The 15,587-nt window shown below is 46.0% G+C and overlaps 1 protein-coding gene across 1 annotated transcript in view; it reads right to left on the bottom strand.

The window, feature by feature from the left end:
- The window catches only part of HMCN2 (hemicentin 2), a 183,329-nt gene that overhangs the window by 49,880 nt on the left and 117,862 nt on the right, over positions 1–15,587 (bottom strand). The window contains exons 51-66 of the mRNA XM_036752858.1: positions 15,206–15,319; positions 13,954–14,096; positions 12,681–12,831; positions 10,932–11,150; positions 10,475–10,588; positions 9,446–9,633; positions 8,996–9,092; positions 8,051–8,212; positions 7,355–7,468; positions 6,440–6,642; positions 6,152–6,233; positions 5,736–5,867; positions 4,931–5,074; positions 4,612–4,771; positions 4,128–4,252; positions 2,628–2,811 (exon numbers count right to left, since the gene is read on the bottom strand). Of these exons, the coding sequence (XP_036608753.1) occupies positions 2,628–2,811; positions 4,128–4,252; positions 4,612–4,771; positions 4,931–5,074; positions 5,736–5,867; positions 6,152–6,233; positions 6,440–6,642; positions 7,355–7,468; positions 8,051–8,212; positions 8,996–9,092; positions 9,446–9,633; positions 10,475–10,588; positions 10,932–11,150; positions 12,681–12,831; positions 13,954–14,096; positions 15,206–15,319 (2,332 nt within the window). The remainder of the gene's footprint in view (positions 1–2,627; positions 2,812–4,127; positions 4,253–4,611; positions 4,772–4,930; positions 5,075–5,735; positions 5,868–6,151; positions 6,234–6,439; positions 6,643–7,354; positions 7,469–8,050; positions 8,213–8,995; positions 9,093–9,445; positions 9,634–10,474; positions 10,589–10,931; positions 11,151–12,680; positions 12,832–13,953; positions 14,097–15,205; positions 15,320–15,587) is intronic.

The following is a 15,587-nucleotide window of genomic DNA, read 5'->3' as shown; positions in this document are numbered from 1 at the left end:
GATGGCTCTTTATGTAGAGGCGTGGAGGTATGGCGTATAGGGGAGCAGAAGGACCTCGCAATGGATGGGCTCTATTTTCTCAGTAAAATAGGAGGTGAAGTTCTCTGATGAGAGGAAAGGAAGAGATTGCCACAAAGGGTTTAGGAGATGGGGCTGGAGAGAAGATCGGGAGTTTGTCTCAGCTACTATATGAGGGACAAAAGGGGAGAATAAAGGTAAAACTATCTAGTCTTGAGGGTCCGGTTGGAATAGGTCCCATCATATGTAGTGGTTCCTTTAGGCCTAAGTGTATGACTTGCTCCTGTGATACAGAGCAGAGGTGTCTAATTGCCAGGGGAATGCTGCCTCTAGAACCAGATTAAAATGTAATTGGAAAATATTTAACAAAATAAATAAAAATATAATGCAACATAGAGAATGTTAATGTGTGGTTTTCTAAGTCAATATTTGACCAACAGGGATCTGTTTCTATTTGAGTTTGACCCCACTGATATAGAAGATGACAAGGATCTGAAGAGGTAGATTGGTAACCCAAGGTAGAGGTTTGGCAAGGCCTGCGGGACACTAGGACTAGGGGGAAGGAGGTAAGGAATTTTAAGAGATAGGATAATGTATTATACTTGAACCAGTCAAGACTGTGAAGGGAAAAAAAGTGATCAGAGCAAAGGGGATGGATTGAGAGAAAAGGAAGAGGTGGAAGGACAGGAGTTTAAAGTGAGGATAAAGAATAGATTTGAAGGAGTGAGGCAGAGGAGAGATGGAAGGACAGAGATTATGTTCAGGAGAGGAACTTCTGAGTTCAAAATTAGGCAAGTAGCACCATTAAGAATGATGGTAAGGCTGGAGGCACGTCCATCCCTGTGGGTGTCTGAGACAGGATAAAGATATAGGGAATTAAATGGGTTGGTGAACCAGGATGTTTGAGGGACATCAATGTGTTCCTGATCGGGCTACAATGGAAAGAAAAACTGTGATCCAGGATTGAAGTCCTTGGGAGAGAAGGAAGATTGACTTGGAGGCTAGGAGATGGCTACAACAAGGCTATGAACAGGGTGGTATAGAGTAGATGATGGGGTGAGCCTCCAAGGACAAGGGGGTGCAAAGTGACAACAGCAGGAGGAGGCTTGGAGGTGGAAGGCGAGGCATGGAGTACACCCATTTCTCCTCCCGGCTCTCTTCCTCTTCAGATTACTTAGGCTTTGCTTGTGTCCGGGGCCATGGATAAGTTACACCTGCTGGAGAGGGTGGCCAGGTATGTAGTGGCTTCTGGAGGGAGCCATGTTTTCACGAGAACAAGAAAATGGAGACCGTAAGAGGAAGTGGTTTAAATGAAGGGAAATATTGTTTTTGAGAGACAGGAGGTTCAGAGCACGCAGAAGGGAAGGGCAAGGCCAGATAGGAATTTTGTAGGGGCAAGGCTGAAATGCCAAAGGAAGAGGTGGGGTTTTATTTTGGTTTTTGGTTTTTTTGCCTCAGTAGATGTCCATTCTGAGTCACTGGATATGGGGAGGGGGTAGGAATTTGATAGCTGTAGCATAATTGCTCTTTCTCCAACCATCACACCTAAGCTGGATAGTACTGTCTGGCCTTTATGCAGATGGGCCTTTTGCAACTTTTCCCCTACATGTTAATTTCACTTGGATAAAAAGGTAAAAGTTTGGATTTGGACATGCCAATAATGGGATTTATGCCAGGCCTAAATACTTAGAGAGGCAGCATAGTATAGGCCTACAGTGCAGGATAGGCAGCAGAATGTATTCCCTGGACCTGGAATTAAAAGACCTTGGTTCAGATCCTGCTTCAAACATTTACTAGCTGTCTATTCCTGAACAAGTCACTTCAACCTCTCTGGGCTTCAGTTTCTTCATCTGTAGAATGAATGAGTTGTACTCATGATGCCTAGGTTTCCTACTAGCTCTTAATCTATGAGTCTGTGATACTTCTCCCCATATCCCCCACTAGGGATGACCACAGGCTTTATATATTCCTGGAATGAATCTTTCAACGAGTCGTTATTGAGTCTACTATATACCCAGCCCCTTGCTAGCAACTGTGGGGGATACAAAGGGAGGAGATATGAGCCCCTGGTCTTGAGAATTCACAGTCTGGATAGAGAGCTAAGATACAGACTTAAAATAGTCAGCAGTTCAAGGAAGGATGTCCTAGACATTAGAAGAACAGGACAGACAATAAATTGTATAAGATCTGAGAGGAGGGTTAGGTAAGAATGACAGAGAACCTGGGCTGGTGGGGGTTGGGGGTGGCACTGAAGTCTTGGTTCTGGTGTCAAGCAGAATTTGGGAAGCAGATTTGAAGTGGTGGGGGAACCAATAAAACTAAAAGTTTCATCTCTTCCCCCTACCCAGACTACAATATTACCTCAGTTTCTGGAACTCCAATTCAGCTCCTTGTGAGAATTATTTATGTAGGTGCCCTCCATCATTTACATGCTTATGCCCAACACTGTTATGCCCATGAAATTAAAAAAAAAGTTACAGGCCTTGGGCTTCCTGAATCCCAGTAGTAAAATTCCTGGCCCAGCAGTACCCAATTCACCACTGTAAGATACCGATGAGAGGTGTCAGCATGTCTAACGTCCCCCCAACACCCATGCACTCTTCTCTTACCTGAGAGTACGGCCTGAGGAATGGAGATGGGTACGCTGGGACAGAGGCATAGGGAGGCCATCCTTCAGCCAGTTAATCTGTATTGGTGGGGAGCCTCGGGCTGGGCATGCCATGGTCACCAGCTCCCCTGGTACACTTATCAAGGTCCCTGATCCATTGGCCCCTTTCTCAATGGTGGGGGGAACTGGTGGAGGGGGAAAGAGAAAAATAGAGACAGAAGGTAATAAGGTCTTCTCAGACAAGTCCAGTTCCTCCTCTCAGAAAAAAATCTTGTCCCTTACAGAACTCTCAGCATTTGAGATCTTAGAGCCTATAAGGTCCAATCCCTTTACATTACAGATGAGGAAACTGAGGTTCAGAGAAGCAAACAACTCGTCTAAGATCACATAGTTAATAGATATATGAGTCAGGATTTGAACCCAGATCTTCTTGACTTCAAGTCCAGTTCTCTGTCTATGATTAAGGAGCCCCTGGGTTTCACTTGGCCTACTTCCAAGCTCACTGTATCCTTCCAACCATCCTTAATAAATTGGAATGAGGACTGGGATTATATGCTAGAAGCAGGCTAATTTTGAATGGCAACTCTAAACTTGAGTCTTCATATCTGTTTTGCACTGCTGTGGAATAAGGAATGTTTTAGCTCTGAGCTGTACACAAGCAAACCGTTTAGCAACAATAAATAGGCACTGTCTATTTTATTCTCTGAATCCAGTGAAATCAGGAGGTTTTTGGTCTTTATTAAGCTGGTCTCAAAAATACAGATTAAAATCCCTCTGAAATAGAAGAATCTTCCATTTGCCATACTATGGCAGTCTACAATAAAATTAAGACAATTTGAATTTTATTTCTCCTTTAGTGACAGTAAGGCACCTTTAGTCTTGTGTTTCTAGCCAACAGATTCATGGACACAGAAAGTGGCACGGAAAAGGGCCAGAATCAGTGATGGGAAGCACTCCCATTCTACTGCCATCGGAGAGACAGGCTGCCGTATGAATTTCCACTGAATTGCTGGCTGACTTTGTTACTGATGCTCAGCCATGTAGAAATAAGGGAACAGTTTTTTGATTTTTTTTTTAAACCACCAATGCTGCGATAGTGCAAACAGCATACAATTAATTACTCAAGTTCCTCGTGGGCACATACAGAGTTTAAAAAAAAATCCAGAGGGGTAGGATTGGAATTATTAAATGCCACCTTTACAGATGAAGAACCTGAAACCTAGGGAGTGTTAAGTGACTTGCCCCAAAGTAACCCTCAGAGTTACTGGCCATATGGAAACAAAAAGCCAAGCATTCCAGTGATCCCATCAAAGCTCCGTTCATGCACCATGATGCCGCAGGCTCAGAGGTCCTGGATATTTCAGAACTGATCTCATCATTCCTTGTTACTCAAGATACACTCTCTGGCCCCAAACCAGGCTCTAGGGGTCATCAGAAGCCAAACTGAGAGGGGGCTGCAGCTCCAAGGAGGGATTGGCTCCTGTTCTCTTGGCACCCTTACCTAGCACGCTGAGTGTGTGCAGTTTGGTGTCTTCTCCAGCGCTATTCTGAGCTAGGCAGGTGTATGCCCCAGAGTCAGAAGCCTTCAAGCCCTTCAGGACCAGGGAGCTGCCATCTGTATAGAACCTGCTCAGGCAGGGGCAGAGGGGAGATGGAGAGGAGGGCCCTACCTTGCCCTTCCCCATCTCCCTTCCACCCAGATCTCAGGGCACTCAGTCAGTCCACAAACATTCATTAAGTGCTTGTTAAGCTCATGGCATTGTACCAAGTGCTGGGGATACAAAAATAATAATTAATAATAATAATTCCTGCCCTCTGGGAGCTTACATTCTAATGGAGGAGATAATTCTAATGGGGGAGATAATTGATAAGTAACCAGGTATGTACAAGGTATTCATAGAGTAGATGGAAGGCAACTGAAGAGTGAAAGGGGCTAGTGGCCATGAGGCCTGGGAAAGGCCTCCTGCAGAAGGAGAGCACCATACCGAAGGTGGGGAGTGGTGTGAAATCCCAGGGGCCTCCCGTCCTTCAGCCATGAGATGTCGGGCTGCGGTTGCCCTTCTGCCTCACACTCCAGCCTCACCTCCTGATCTTCTAGGACATTATGCTCCTGGGGAACCCCAGAGCTCAGGATCCTGGGGGTCACTGTAAGCAGAAGAAAGACCTACAGTCAAAGTGGGGAGTAGCTTGTCTCCAGGGCTCAGAACACCTAAGAGCCCTCAGTACCAAATGCTGGTCGTGAGCTAGACTGGGCTGGGCCGTCTCCAGGCAATGGCTGGCTGGGCAGCGGTGTCCCTGACATACCTAACACCATGACCACAAAATCTTTGCGGGCTTCAGCCTCAGGGTTCTCGGCCACACAGGTGTAGACGCCCTCCTGAGAAGGTTGGAGACGGCTGAGCTGCAGACGGCCCCCTCTGGAGACCACTCCTCTCTCCACACTGCTTTCTGCAGGGAGAAAAAGCTTATCATCAAAGTTTCCCCCCTGCAGAGATCCCTGACTCTACCCTACCTGGGTACTTTAAGTGCCCAGGCCCTGGGGCTTGAATTAGAGAGAATCGTCACATGACTTGCTAGCCCCAGTTGCATTTGGTTCATTCCAAGAGATATTCACCCCTTCATTCACAAATTCATCCAACCACCATTTATTGATCCAGGACACTGGGGAGATTTGACTCTGTTGCATCAAGTTGGACTCCTCTGGCTGGCTTCCAAGATACTTACACCACATTTATTTTCCCTAAATTCACCCTTGACTTCAAGCAGACTAGGCTACTCAGTGTTCCTTACAAATACTATGCTTATTCCCATCTCTATGCCATTGTTCCAGTTGGTTTCCCCTCTTTCCCAACCTAAAATCTCTTCTCCCCTGGAGAACTTGTTGATTGGAGCCCTGGGCAGGAGAGAGAGTGAGGCCAAAACTAGCAGCTCACTCTAGAATTCCTGGTAAGACCCCCAGTAGCTGATCTCACTCCACTCCATCACCATAGTTCCAAAGTCAGGGACACCCTAGTCCAGTTGGACTGGACCCTGCCTACCTCCCACTCTTTTCTACAAGGAAAGTGATTCTTAGGCTCGGTTTCAGACTTTGGAATCTTGGCCCACTCACCAACAGGCATCCTGTCCTTTAACCAGGTGACGGTGGGGGCAGGGACCCCAGTCACATCACACACCAGGACCAGGGGTTTTCCAGCCACCTGGCTTAGGGTCTCTGTTTCAGGATTCTCAAAGATTGGGGGCACTAGGAGAATGAAGCCAAACATTCAAGATCTGTGGGATAGAAAACCCTGAACCCCATAATCCCTCCCCACAGAACAGGCCAGAAAGCCTTTCACCGTAACTCAAGCCTTCCAGCAATGGCATTGCTTCTCCACAGCCAATTCAGAGATAAGAAGTATTCTTGCCCCCAAGTAATAGGTAAGAAAACAAAGATAAAGAATTTTAGCAATTTGCTAGAGGTCAGTACAGAGGCCAAGGAAACTCCAGATTCATTGAGCCTGGTCCTTCCTTTTCACAATCTCTTACCTTGGACAGTGAGGACAAAGGTCCGGACAGCCTCACCAACTATGTTGCTGACCTTACAGCTGTACAAACCTTTATCTGCTATCTGGAACAGATAGACACTGACTGAGCCTCGAGACAGAAGGGGAGATGGGTCACCCCACTTGCCCTTATCCAGAGCCATAAAGAGAGGGTAGAAGAACCTTAAAGGTGCTGGGCATTTGGTGCTCCTCCCATAGCACCCCCATCCCATTTCCCCACTTGTCTACTAGTGCAGCTATCGACTTACAGTCTGGGGCTTTATTGGCTCACCTGGACATTCATAATCTCCAGTTTCTGTCCATCCAACAGAGTTCGGATCTGCAGGTCCAGAGTTATCTGTTGTCCATTTTTATACCAGGTTATCACTGGCTCAGGCAGAGTGTCTGACTCACACTGTAGGACAGCTGTGTCCCCAACTCGCACCACTGTTGTGTCCGGCTGTCCACCTGAGGTTTGCTTGATGGTGGGTGGGGCTGAGGGATGGAGAGAGATCAGATGGTCTCCAAGACTGAATCATAGGATTTAGAATCCTATCTTCGAAACCATCTAGTCTGATCCTCTCCCTTAATAACAGAAGAAACACCATATGAGTAATAAATAGGCAGCATTTGAACGCAAATCTCCTCTGACTCCAAATCCAGTATTTTTTCCATCATTCTTTGCTGCCAATGGTTTAACTAATTCTAGAGTGACGGGGAAGGGGTTTCTGGAGACGCTTAAAAATGCTGGAGATGCTTTAAAAAAGCAAAGGCAACTATAACCTCATTTTTCTCCTTCTCAGTCCTGGAGCTGACCAAGATGCCCTTAATGAGGCCCCACCCGACATACCCAAAGAATGGTCTGGTTCTCCAGGTCTTCACAGTGTAAAAAGGAGAAAGCAAAAAGATACCAACTGACCTTTTTCCCATGACAATGGTTCATGGGGGAAAAGGTCTTGGGTGCTTCTGGGTATCCTAAGTGCCCTGTCTCTCCTTGGACAATACTTAGGGAGGATAGAGGTGGCCATGGTGGGGACAATACCAGAATTCAGAATCACAAAACCAAATGATGTCAGAAGTGGAGGGGACTGAGAGACCATTTGCTCCAACACCTATTCACAGGCTTAAATGCCCAGGGTGGCAGCAAAGTACCCAATACAGAACGGGAAGGAAGACAGGAAATGCTGCCCACCTGGACACTGCTTACCAAATACACTGAGCAGCACTAGCTTCTGGTCTCTGCCGGCCACATTGAGGGCTTCGCAGGTATACGTGCCTGTGTCAGATGGCTGGGGCCGGGGCAGCTGCAGGGTATGGGTACCTGGGGAGGTACGGAGAGGGGAAATTGGGAAAACGCCAGGAAATTGGGCCTTCTGCCCTCTGCCCCTAGGGCCTACCCTTAATTCTGTTTCTTCTCCCCCAAATCACTTAGTCAATAGAGACCATCTACTTCGTGCATTCATTCTTCCATCAAATCAATCATTTATTTACTCAATGAACTTTCCAAATTGGATTCTCATATTAACTTCATTAATTAGACCAGGAAGATACCATAATTTCCATTTTACAGAGGAGGAACCAAAGACTCCAAATGACTCTTCTATAATCACAATACAAGTTAATGGCTGAGACAGGGCCAGAACCTAGATTGTTGATTTTTAGTCCCATATTATATTATATCCCTCTGTACATACACTCTATTTCCTAGCAGAGTGCTCAGAACACAGTAGGCACTTTATGAAGACTTTTTGACTTGACACTTACATTCATGTCTTCCTAAATGTACTGCTCTGACCATCAATTAAGAAAGCCTGTCCACACCAGCCCATTACAATGGGCTCGAGAGGGCCAGATCCCTCAGGGACATAGCCCTTGTCCTGCTGAAAGTCATCAGTTTACCCACCAGGCAGGAGGAAGACTTCTTCACTGAAAGGGAGGGCCCAGCCGTCCTTGTACCACGTCACCTCGGGGCTAGGGTGAGAGTGGACGTCACAGGGAAGGGACACGCTGCTATTCACAATGGCTGTGATGCGCTCTGGGTTCAGGCCAGTGATCTTGGGAGGAGCTGCCCCCAAAGTCATGCAAGAACCAGAGAAAGACAAATGAAAAAGCAAACCTCAGTTGCATGAACCTTTTAGTTTGAATGACTATCACTGAATGGCTGTGGTGGTTACAAGGATGGTGTAGACCTGGTCCTGCAGAATCATAGGATCATCAATTGAGAGCCAACAGAGGGCTATCTAATCCAGCTCTTTCATTTTACAACTGAGGAAACTGAGGCCTAGAGAGGTTAAGGGACTTACCCAGGGTCACAGAGACAGACAACATCGGAGATGGGGTTGCAACCCATTTACTTTTTTACAACCCATTTACATTTATAGAACTAATGATCTTTCTGTTGTATTAATAATTCCTCTATCATAAAATCATAGACTATGAATACATGAAGGGACCTAAAAGATTATCAAGCCCAACACCATAATTTACAGAAGGGGAAACTGAGGCCCGACGAAAGGCATGACTAGCCCAAGGTCATAGCCAGTTAGGGGCAGAGCTGGGACTGAAACCCTAGTTTCCTGATAGTCTGTCCCTCATTCTACTGTTCCGTGATGCCGGCCACCTGTTCCCCCAAAGGAATGAGCCAAGCCACATGGAGAGGATGAGGAAGGGGGATGATTACAGATAAGCCATAATCCTCAACAACTGGCACTATTATCATCACCATGCCTCTTTGTAAGCTGCCTTTTCCATGAGGGCAGGAACTTTTATGTCTCCCTAGCACTTAGCAGAAGTTACTTATTACATGCTTGTTCAACACAGCTATACAATGCCTCCCTCTCCATCTCACCTTGAACCTTAAGAGTGAAAAGCTTCTCAGCTGAGCCTGCTGAATTCTCTGCCACACACATATAGCTGGCAGAATCACTCACATTGGCAACGGAGACCTGCAAGAGGGGGAAATGGTGCCCAGGCAGTGCCCTTGGGTGAGATGGCACTCAGGGAATCCCTGGAGAGCTGACCACCAGTCCTCATACTGCCTGGAGAGCAGAGATGAAGGGAGCCCAAATGGGGTGCTGCCCAGAGCGTGACAACCAGGAGGTAGCTCTCTTATCACCAACCCCCTCCCAGTCATGGATGTGCACTAATCCCGGGGTTTCTGTGAGTAGCCACATGGCTTCAAGCACAGCTGCTCACTTGGCATAGAAAATGGTAGCCCTGAGGGCCCAACCTGGCACCTGGCCCTCTGCCCACTTTAGGTCATCCCGCCCTCCCTGGTAAGCCACGAGGAGACCGTGACCTGCAAGACTTGCCCATCCTCCAGGGCGTGGTGCTTTGAGCTAGGGGTGAAGGGCAGCCCATTCCGGAGCCATGAGATAACCGGTGGTGGGGTGCCCAGGGCCTGGCACTGCAGGCTGACTGTGCTATTGGCATTCACCGTCACTTCCTCCACCAACTCTTCAGGATCCCCCTGGATCACAGGTGGTGCTGAGGAGGCACAAGAAGAGAGGAAGGTGTGGAAGAGCCCCGAGCCTGGCGGGCACAGTGCATAGATGGAGTCCTAGACTTGGAATCACGCAGTCCTTGCCCCAGACACTTACTGGCTGGGGGACCCTGGATAAATCACTTAATTTCTCTTAGACTCAATTTCCTCCTCTGTAAAATGAGGATAATAATAGCACTGACCCCAACAGGGTTGTAAAGATCAAGTGAGATAACATATGTTAAACGTGCATTTGCATGAAATATGAAAATATGTAAAATATGCATTTGCATAAAGATGACATTGGCAAACCTTAAAGCACTATATAAATGCTAGTCATCATTATTATCGTTATCATTACCCTCTCCTGCCACACTTCTTTCCTGAAATGGGGGCTAGACCCCTTAGCAGCTTCCACGTTTTCATCCCTGGCAGGAGGAGCGCTAACCAATAATGCCTCAAGGTTGAAAAATAACCCGTGCTCCAATGGAAGTCTATGACTTGGCAACAACTGCGTTGGCCAAGGGTCATGTTCATCTATTCCTAAACTTCTTGTTGATGGGTCTGGGAGTCCCTTGTGCTCAAGGAAGACATTAGCCATGTCTTATAGGAACCAGGAGACTGCGGACCTGAGACGTCAAGTGCAGGGTAGAGGCATTCATCCTACCCTCTAATCTGGGGCTCCTTCCAGAAGTCCTTCCATGGGTCCCTGACTATCATCTCTCCCACCTCAGCACCGGCTCCCTCACTGGAATGGGGAAGGGTAGGGGACCACACTGGGATGTGCCCTTCATCTGCAGGATAGGATGCAGAGTCTCTCCCTCCCCTCATCTCCCAGCCACTCACTTAGAACCACAAGCTCATAATGAAGCCAATCCTCTCCAGCTTCATTGGAGGCTTTGCACGTATACCTCCCAGTATCCTCTGCTCGAACCATGGGGATCTGCAGGACCCGACCACCTACAGAGAAAAATGAACTCAGAGGCCGCAGGGTCCAGCCACGGGAAACAATCTGTAGGACAGGTAGTCAGGATTGGGGATCCGCTGAGTCGTGGGGAGAGAGAGAGCGAGGCTCAGTTTGGTGCCGAGATCAGTGCCAAGATCTTAGGGTCATGGTCAGGGAAGAGCTATTCAAAGCCCCATGGACAATATTCTATACCACAAATGCTTTATACAGATACGATAATGACGCTAAGGTCATTTCATCATATCATCTTCAATTTGAGGCTAGGAGGAGAGAGTAGAGAACCAAGGTGTTGTAACATCCCGTTTAGCACATCCAGACCTTCCCTGGAGCCCATACCTTGTAATACAGATACACCCTCAGCGGCTGAGAGGGGCTGATCATCCTTATACCAGGTGAGCTGTGGGGGTGGGACAGCATTGGTGTCACAGTACAGGTAGGCGGGATTGTTCTCCACAATCTCTCGGTACTCCATCACACCTCCCCTCAGCTCCTCCTCCTGGTGTCGAGCCTCTGAGGCCTCATTGGGATCTACCATCTTCTGAAATATGGGGGGCACTGGGAGGAAGGGGAGAAAAACAGGACAAACCATCAAGGGAGCGTTTCTCCACCAAAAAACAATAATCAAGGGAGTGTTCCTCCCACGGCCAAATCACTTCCCTTTTTAAGTCTCAGTTTCCTTCTCTACAAAATGTGATGGCCAGATTAGATGTTCTTTGAGTTCCCCTCCAGTTCTAATATTCTATGAATCCTAATGAGTTTGTAATATATCACATCACTTTTGTGAATTGAATATATTCTAATTTGTCTTATATTTATGTCTGTCTATGCCTTCCCACTCCTGTAAGATTATAAACTCTTTAAAAGTATTCATTGTCTTATTTATCTCGCATCCCATCTCATCTAGCATAACACCACACATACATGTGTATCTGTGTGTGTATATATATGTATGGTATACATGCATGTGTATGTGTATATATATATAGAATATTAAACATTATATAGATCTATATAGATAGATAGATATATAATGTATATATTATATATTTTTTAATTTATATATTAAATTATATTAAATCATAAAAATATAAATTTAATATAAATAAAATATAAAATAGAAATATTTATATATTATAAGTAATATAATGTATAACATTATATAATACATTGTGTAATTTATAATATATTAATATAATATATTAATATAAATTATATGAAATTATTAAATATATACACATATACATATATAGTTGGGATTTTACAAATGTTACAAATGAATGAATGATCTCTAAATCCATATCCAGATCTATAATTCTTTTATGCCACATAGTCATATAGGATTAATTGACCTTAACCCAAAGAAGTTAGAAATCGCATTTATAAGCTATATAATTTCCTGGTCTGGTGAATAGAGAAGCAGTCTTGAAGTCAAGACGACATGGGTTTAAGTCCTGTCCTTGACACATATTGGCTGGGTCACCGTGTGCAAGTCACTGAATCTCAGTGTTCTAGGCCAAGGCTGTCCAATCTTAGGTTTTTATTGAAACAATAGACAATATATTTTGATTTGCCATTTTAGTGAGAGCTCTGTGGTAGCTCAGCTTCATTTACTAAAGCATTTATGTAAATTTCTATTCTTATAGATAGGTGCATAAATCACACTGCGGGCTGCCCACAGGCCACATTTTGGACAGCCCTGTTCTAGGCAATCTACTAAGACTGTAAGTTGTAGAAAAGGTGCCAACCTGGATCGTTGAAGTTAGTTTCCTCACCTGGGAGTTCTCCATAATAATATAATCACAGGGTCAGGCCCTACCTTTATGAGATAACGTGTAAAAAAAAATTTGCAAACCTTAAAGTACTCTATAAATATATATTTATATGGGGGAAGGGGCTGTTGGGTACAGTATCTCTCAAACTTGAGGTAGCAGTAGCTCTGAGTCTGGGCTTCCTCAGGTTCAGAGAAGGGAGCGAGCTTGAATGAAAAGCACTTCTCATCCTCATATACAGGCTCATTGGCTGTCCACTTTCCCCAAGCCTTTCTGCCAATCCTCGTACCCATGCTTCTCCTCCTGGGGCACCTACCTTGGATAAGCACATTGAAGTCTTTGTCATCCTCGCCAGCCACATTGGTGGCCACACAGAGGTAGCGCCCTGAATCCCAGGCCCTGGTTGGATTGATCTGGAGCAGCCGCCCATTGGCCAGAAGATGAAGGCGATCATCAGAGCTCACCAGCTGAGGGTACAAGACACAGAGAGGAGGTAAGAAGAAATAAAACCAAATAGGTCAGATCATTTACATTGATTGGCCAAGGAGACTGGAGCATGCTTCACTGGAATGGAAGGGTTCATACCACCATGGCTCCCTGGCCACCCTCTGTACCACCTTAAGAGGATACAAATGTTCCCACTGAAACCTAACTTGGCTGGGTCCTTCACTCACATTCCTGCCCTTAGTCCCCTCCAATGGGTCAGATGTAGATGCAAACCTGTCATGGCCTCCATGCCCTATTGCCTTAGCCATCGAGGGGACTTGTTACAGCCACATGAGTCTCTAAATTTTTTCCTGCTCTCCTTCATAATCAAAAGCAAATATTTGTAAGATAACTAACCTACGCTGACCCCAGAGGTCAAGGCTAGGAATCAGCTTGCGGGTCTGAGCTGGGGGGAGGGAGGGATCAGAGCACCAGAATGTCCATTTGTATCTAAGGCCTAGTTCCCAACCTGCGCCTGATCCTCAGTTCTCAAATTCTCCCCTCACTCCACTAGGGTAAACTCAGTTACCCTTAGAACTGTGGCACAGGAGAGGAGAAAGAAGCCTGGACTAGGAATTAGGAGACCCACATTTCCTAGCTATGTGACTGTGGGCAACTTTTTTAACCCCTCTGGGCCTCAGTTTTCTGAGCCATAAAATAGGAACAATAATGCTTGTATTAACTACCTCGTGGGATTATTGGGAGCAAGGCATTTTAGAAACGTTCAAGCTCCATAAAAATGACAGCTATTAGGATGATTCCCAGTTCTGAAATGTGGGCTGTCCCAGCAACATCCCGCTTTGTTCATCTTTTTCCCTCAAAGGGAAGTTTACAGATTCTACCTGCATGACCCACAGGCCTTTCTATTTCATCTTTTCATGCTTGGGAGCCTGGAGTGAGACTGAGATAATGTCACTGATCTACAAATGAATGGGGCTCTACTTTACCTATGTGCCACTCATTCTAAAGGGTCTGGGGTCTATACACTAGCTACAAACCCCCACCTTCACCTCACATGGAAACTTAAGGGTGAAAAACTTCTCCACTGAGCCTGCTGAGTTCCCTGAAACCAAGAGGGTCCCTGTCTCCCCTCCCTGGCTCACCTGTCCATCCTTGTACCAGGTGATGGTCGGAGGGGGCATAGCCCAGGATTCACACTCCAAGCTCAGGGTGCTGTTGACCTTGGCCTTCACCTCTTTAACACTGAATTCATCCAAGGGATCGTCCTTGGAAATAGACGGAGGAACTGAAAGCAGAGCAGGGTTCGAGAGTCAGGTTTTAATGAGGACAGGCAGCCTTTTGCCCTGGGAATGGGGCAGGCCAGGAAGAGTGCCTGGAAGGCCCACCCAGATGTCAGGTTCTGAGACTATAAGTAGTGGGACCCCTAATATCCTGCCAGAGCCCAAAGTAGTGGAATGAAGAAAAGACTGGAGTTATACACTCTCAGCTAAAGAATACACATGAAACAGATTTGGTTTAAGGAGGGAATAACATACACACTCAATTGGGCATCTTACCTACAGGAAAGTGGGGGGAAGGGGATAAGGCGGGGAATGATAGAAGGGAGGGCAGATAGGGGGAGGAGGTAATCAAAAGCAAACACTTTTGAAAAGGGACAGAGTCAAAGGAGAAAATTGAATAAAGGGGGACAGGATAGAATGGAGGGAAATATAGTTAGTCTTTCACAACATGACTATTATGGAAGTGTTCTGCATAATGATACATGTATAACCTATATTGAATTGCTTGCCTTCTCAAGGAAGGTGGGTGGGGAGGGAAGAAGGGAGAGAATTTGGAACTCAAAGTTCCAAAAACAAATGTTAAAAAAAATTTGTTTTTACATGCAACTGGGAAATAAGATATACAGGCAATAGAGTATAGAAATCTATCTTGCTCTACATGAAAGTAAGGGGGAAGGGGATAAGGGTAGGGGAGTGGAGTGATAGAAGGGAGGGCAGACTGGGGAAAGGGGCAATCAGAATACATGCCATCTTGGGGTGGGGGAAGGATAGAGATGGGGAGAAAATTTGTAACTCAAAATCTTGTGGAAATCAATGTCGAAAACTAAAAATAAATTAAAAAAAAGAATACACATGAAAGAATAGAATGCTATAACAGCACTCAGGTGAACCATTTTCTAGTCCCAGATCTCTCCCCAGCTAACTGTGTGATGTTAGACTAGCCTCTTCCCTCTCAGGGCCTCAAGTTTCTAAACTGGAAAGTAGGAAGATTAGTAAGGGTACTTTTTTTGCACATGAAATTCAATACAGATGTGGCAGATGAGTCTGGGCTATTACATTAACAGGTTTTTGGCTAGAGGGTGCTTCTGTCCATACAGGGTATACTGTTACATACTGAGCACTTCTACATGGTAGTTCTTCACAGCCTCCCCGACTTCATTAGTGACCATGCAGGTGTACCGGCCAGCATCCTGCTCCTGGGCATTGAGGATCTGCAATCCATGGGTGCCTGCTTGGGGTTCAGAAGCCGAGATTCACCATAGAGCTCCCCTAAGGCTTCCACTCTTCATAGGAGTCCCTGCCCACCCACTGAGGAGGGGGGCCCTCAAAGGCAAGGCCTAATCGTCCCTAGTGGGGACAGTGTTAATTCACACTAGCAGAGTGAAAGAAGGTGGTATTTAGAGGCCTAGGACTGGGGCTTGGATCTGGGCTCTGCTGCTCCCTCCCTGTGTAACCCTGACTCAACCATTCCATCTCTCTGGACTTCAGTTTCCTCA

This window comes from Trichosurus vulpecula, chromosome 3, assembly GCF_011100635.1.
Source record: "Trichosurus vulpecula isolate mTriVul1 chromosome 3, mTriVul1.pri, whole genome shotgun sequence".
Lineage (NCBI taxonomy): Eukaryota > Metazoa > Chordata > Mammalia > Diprotodontia > Phalangeridae > Trichosurus > Trichosurus vulpecula.
This window is presented reverse-complemented; position numbering and strand designations above follow the sequence as displayed.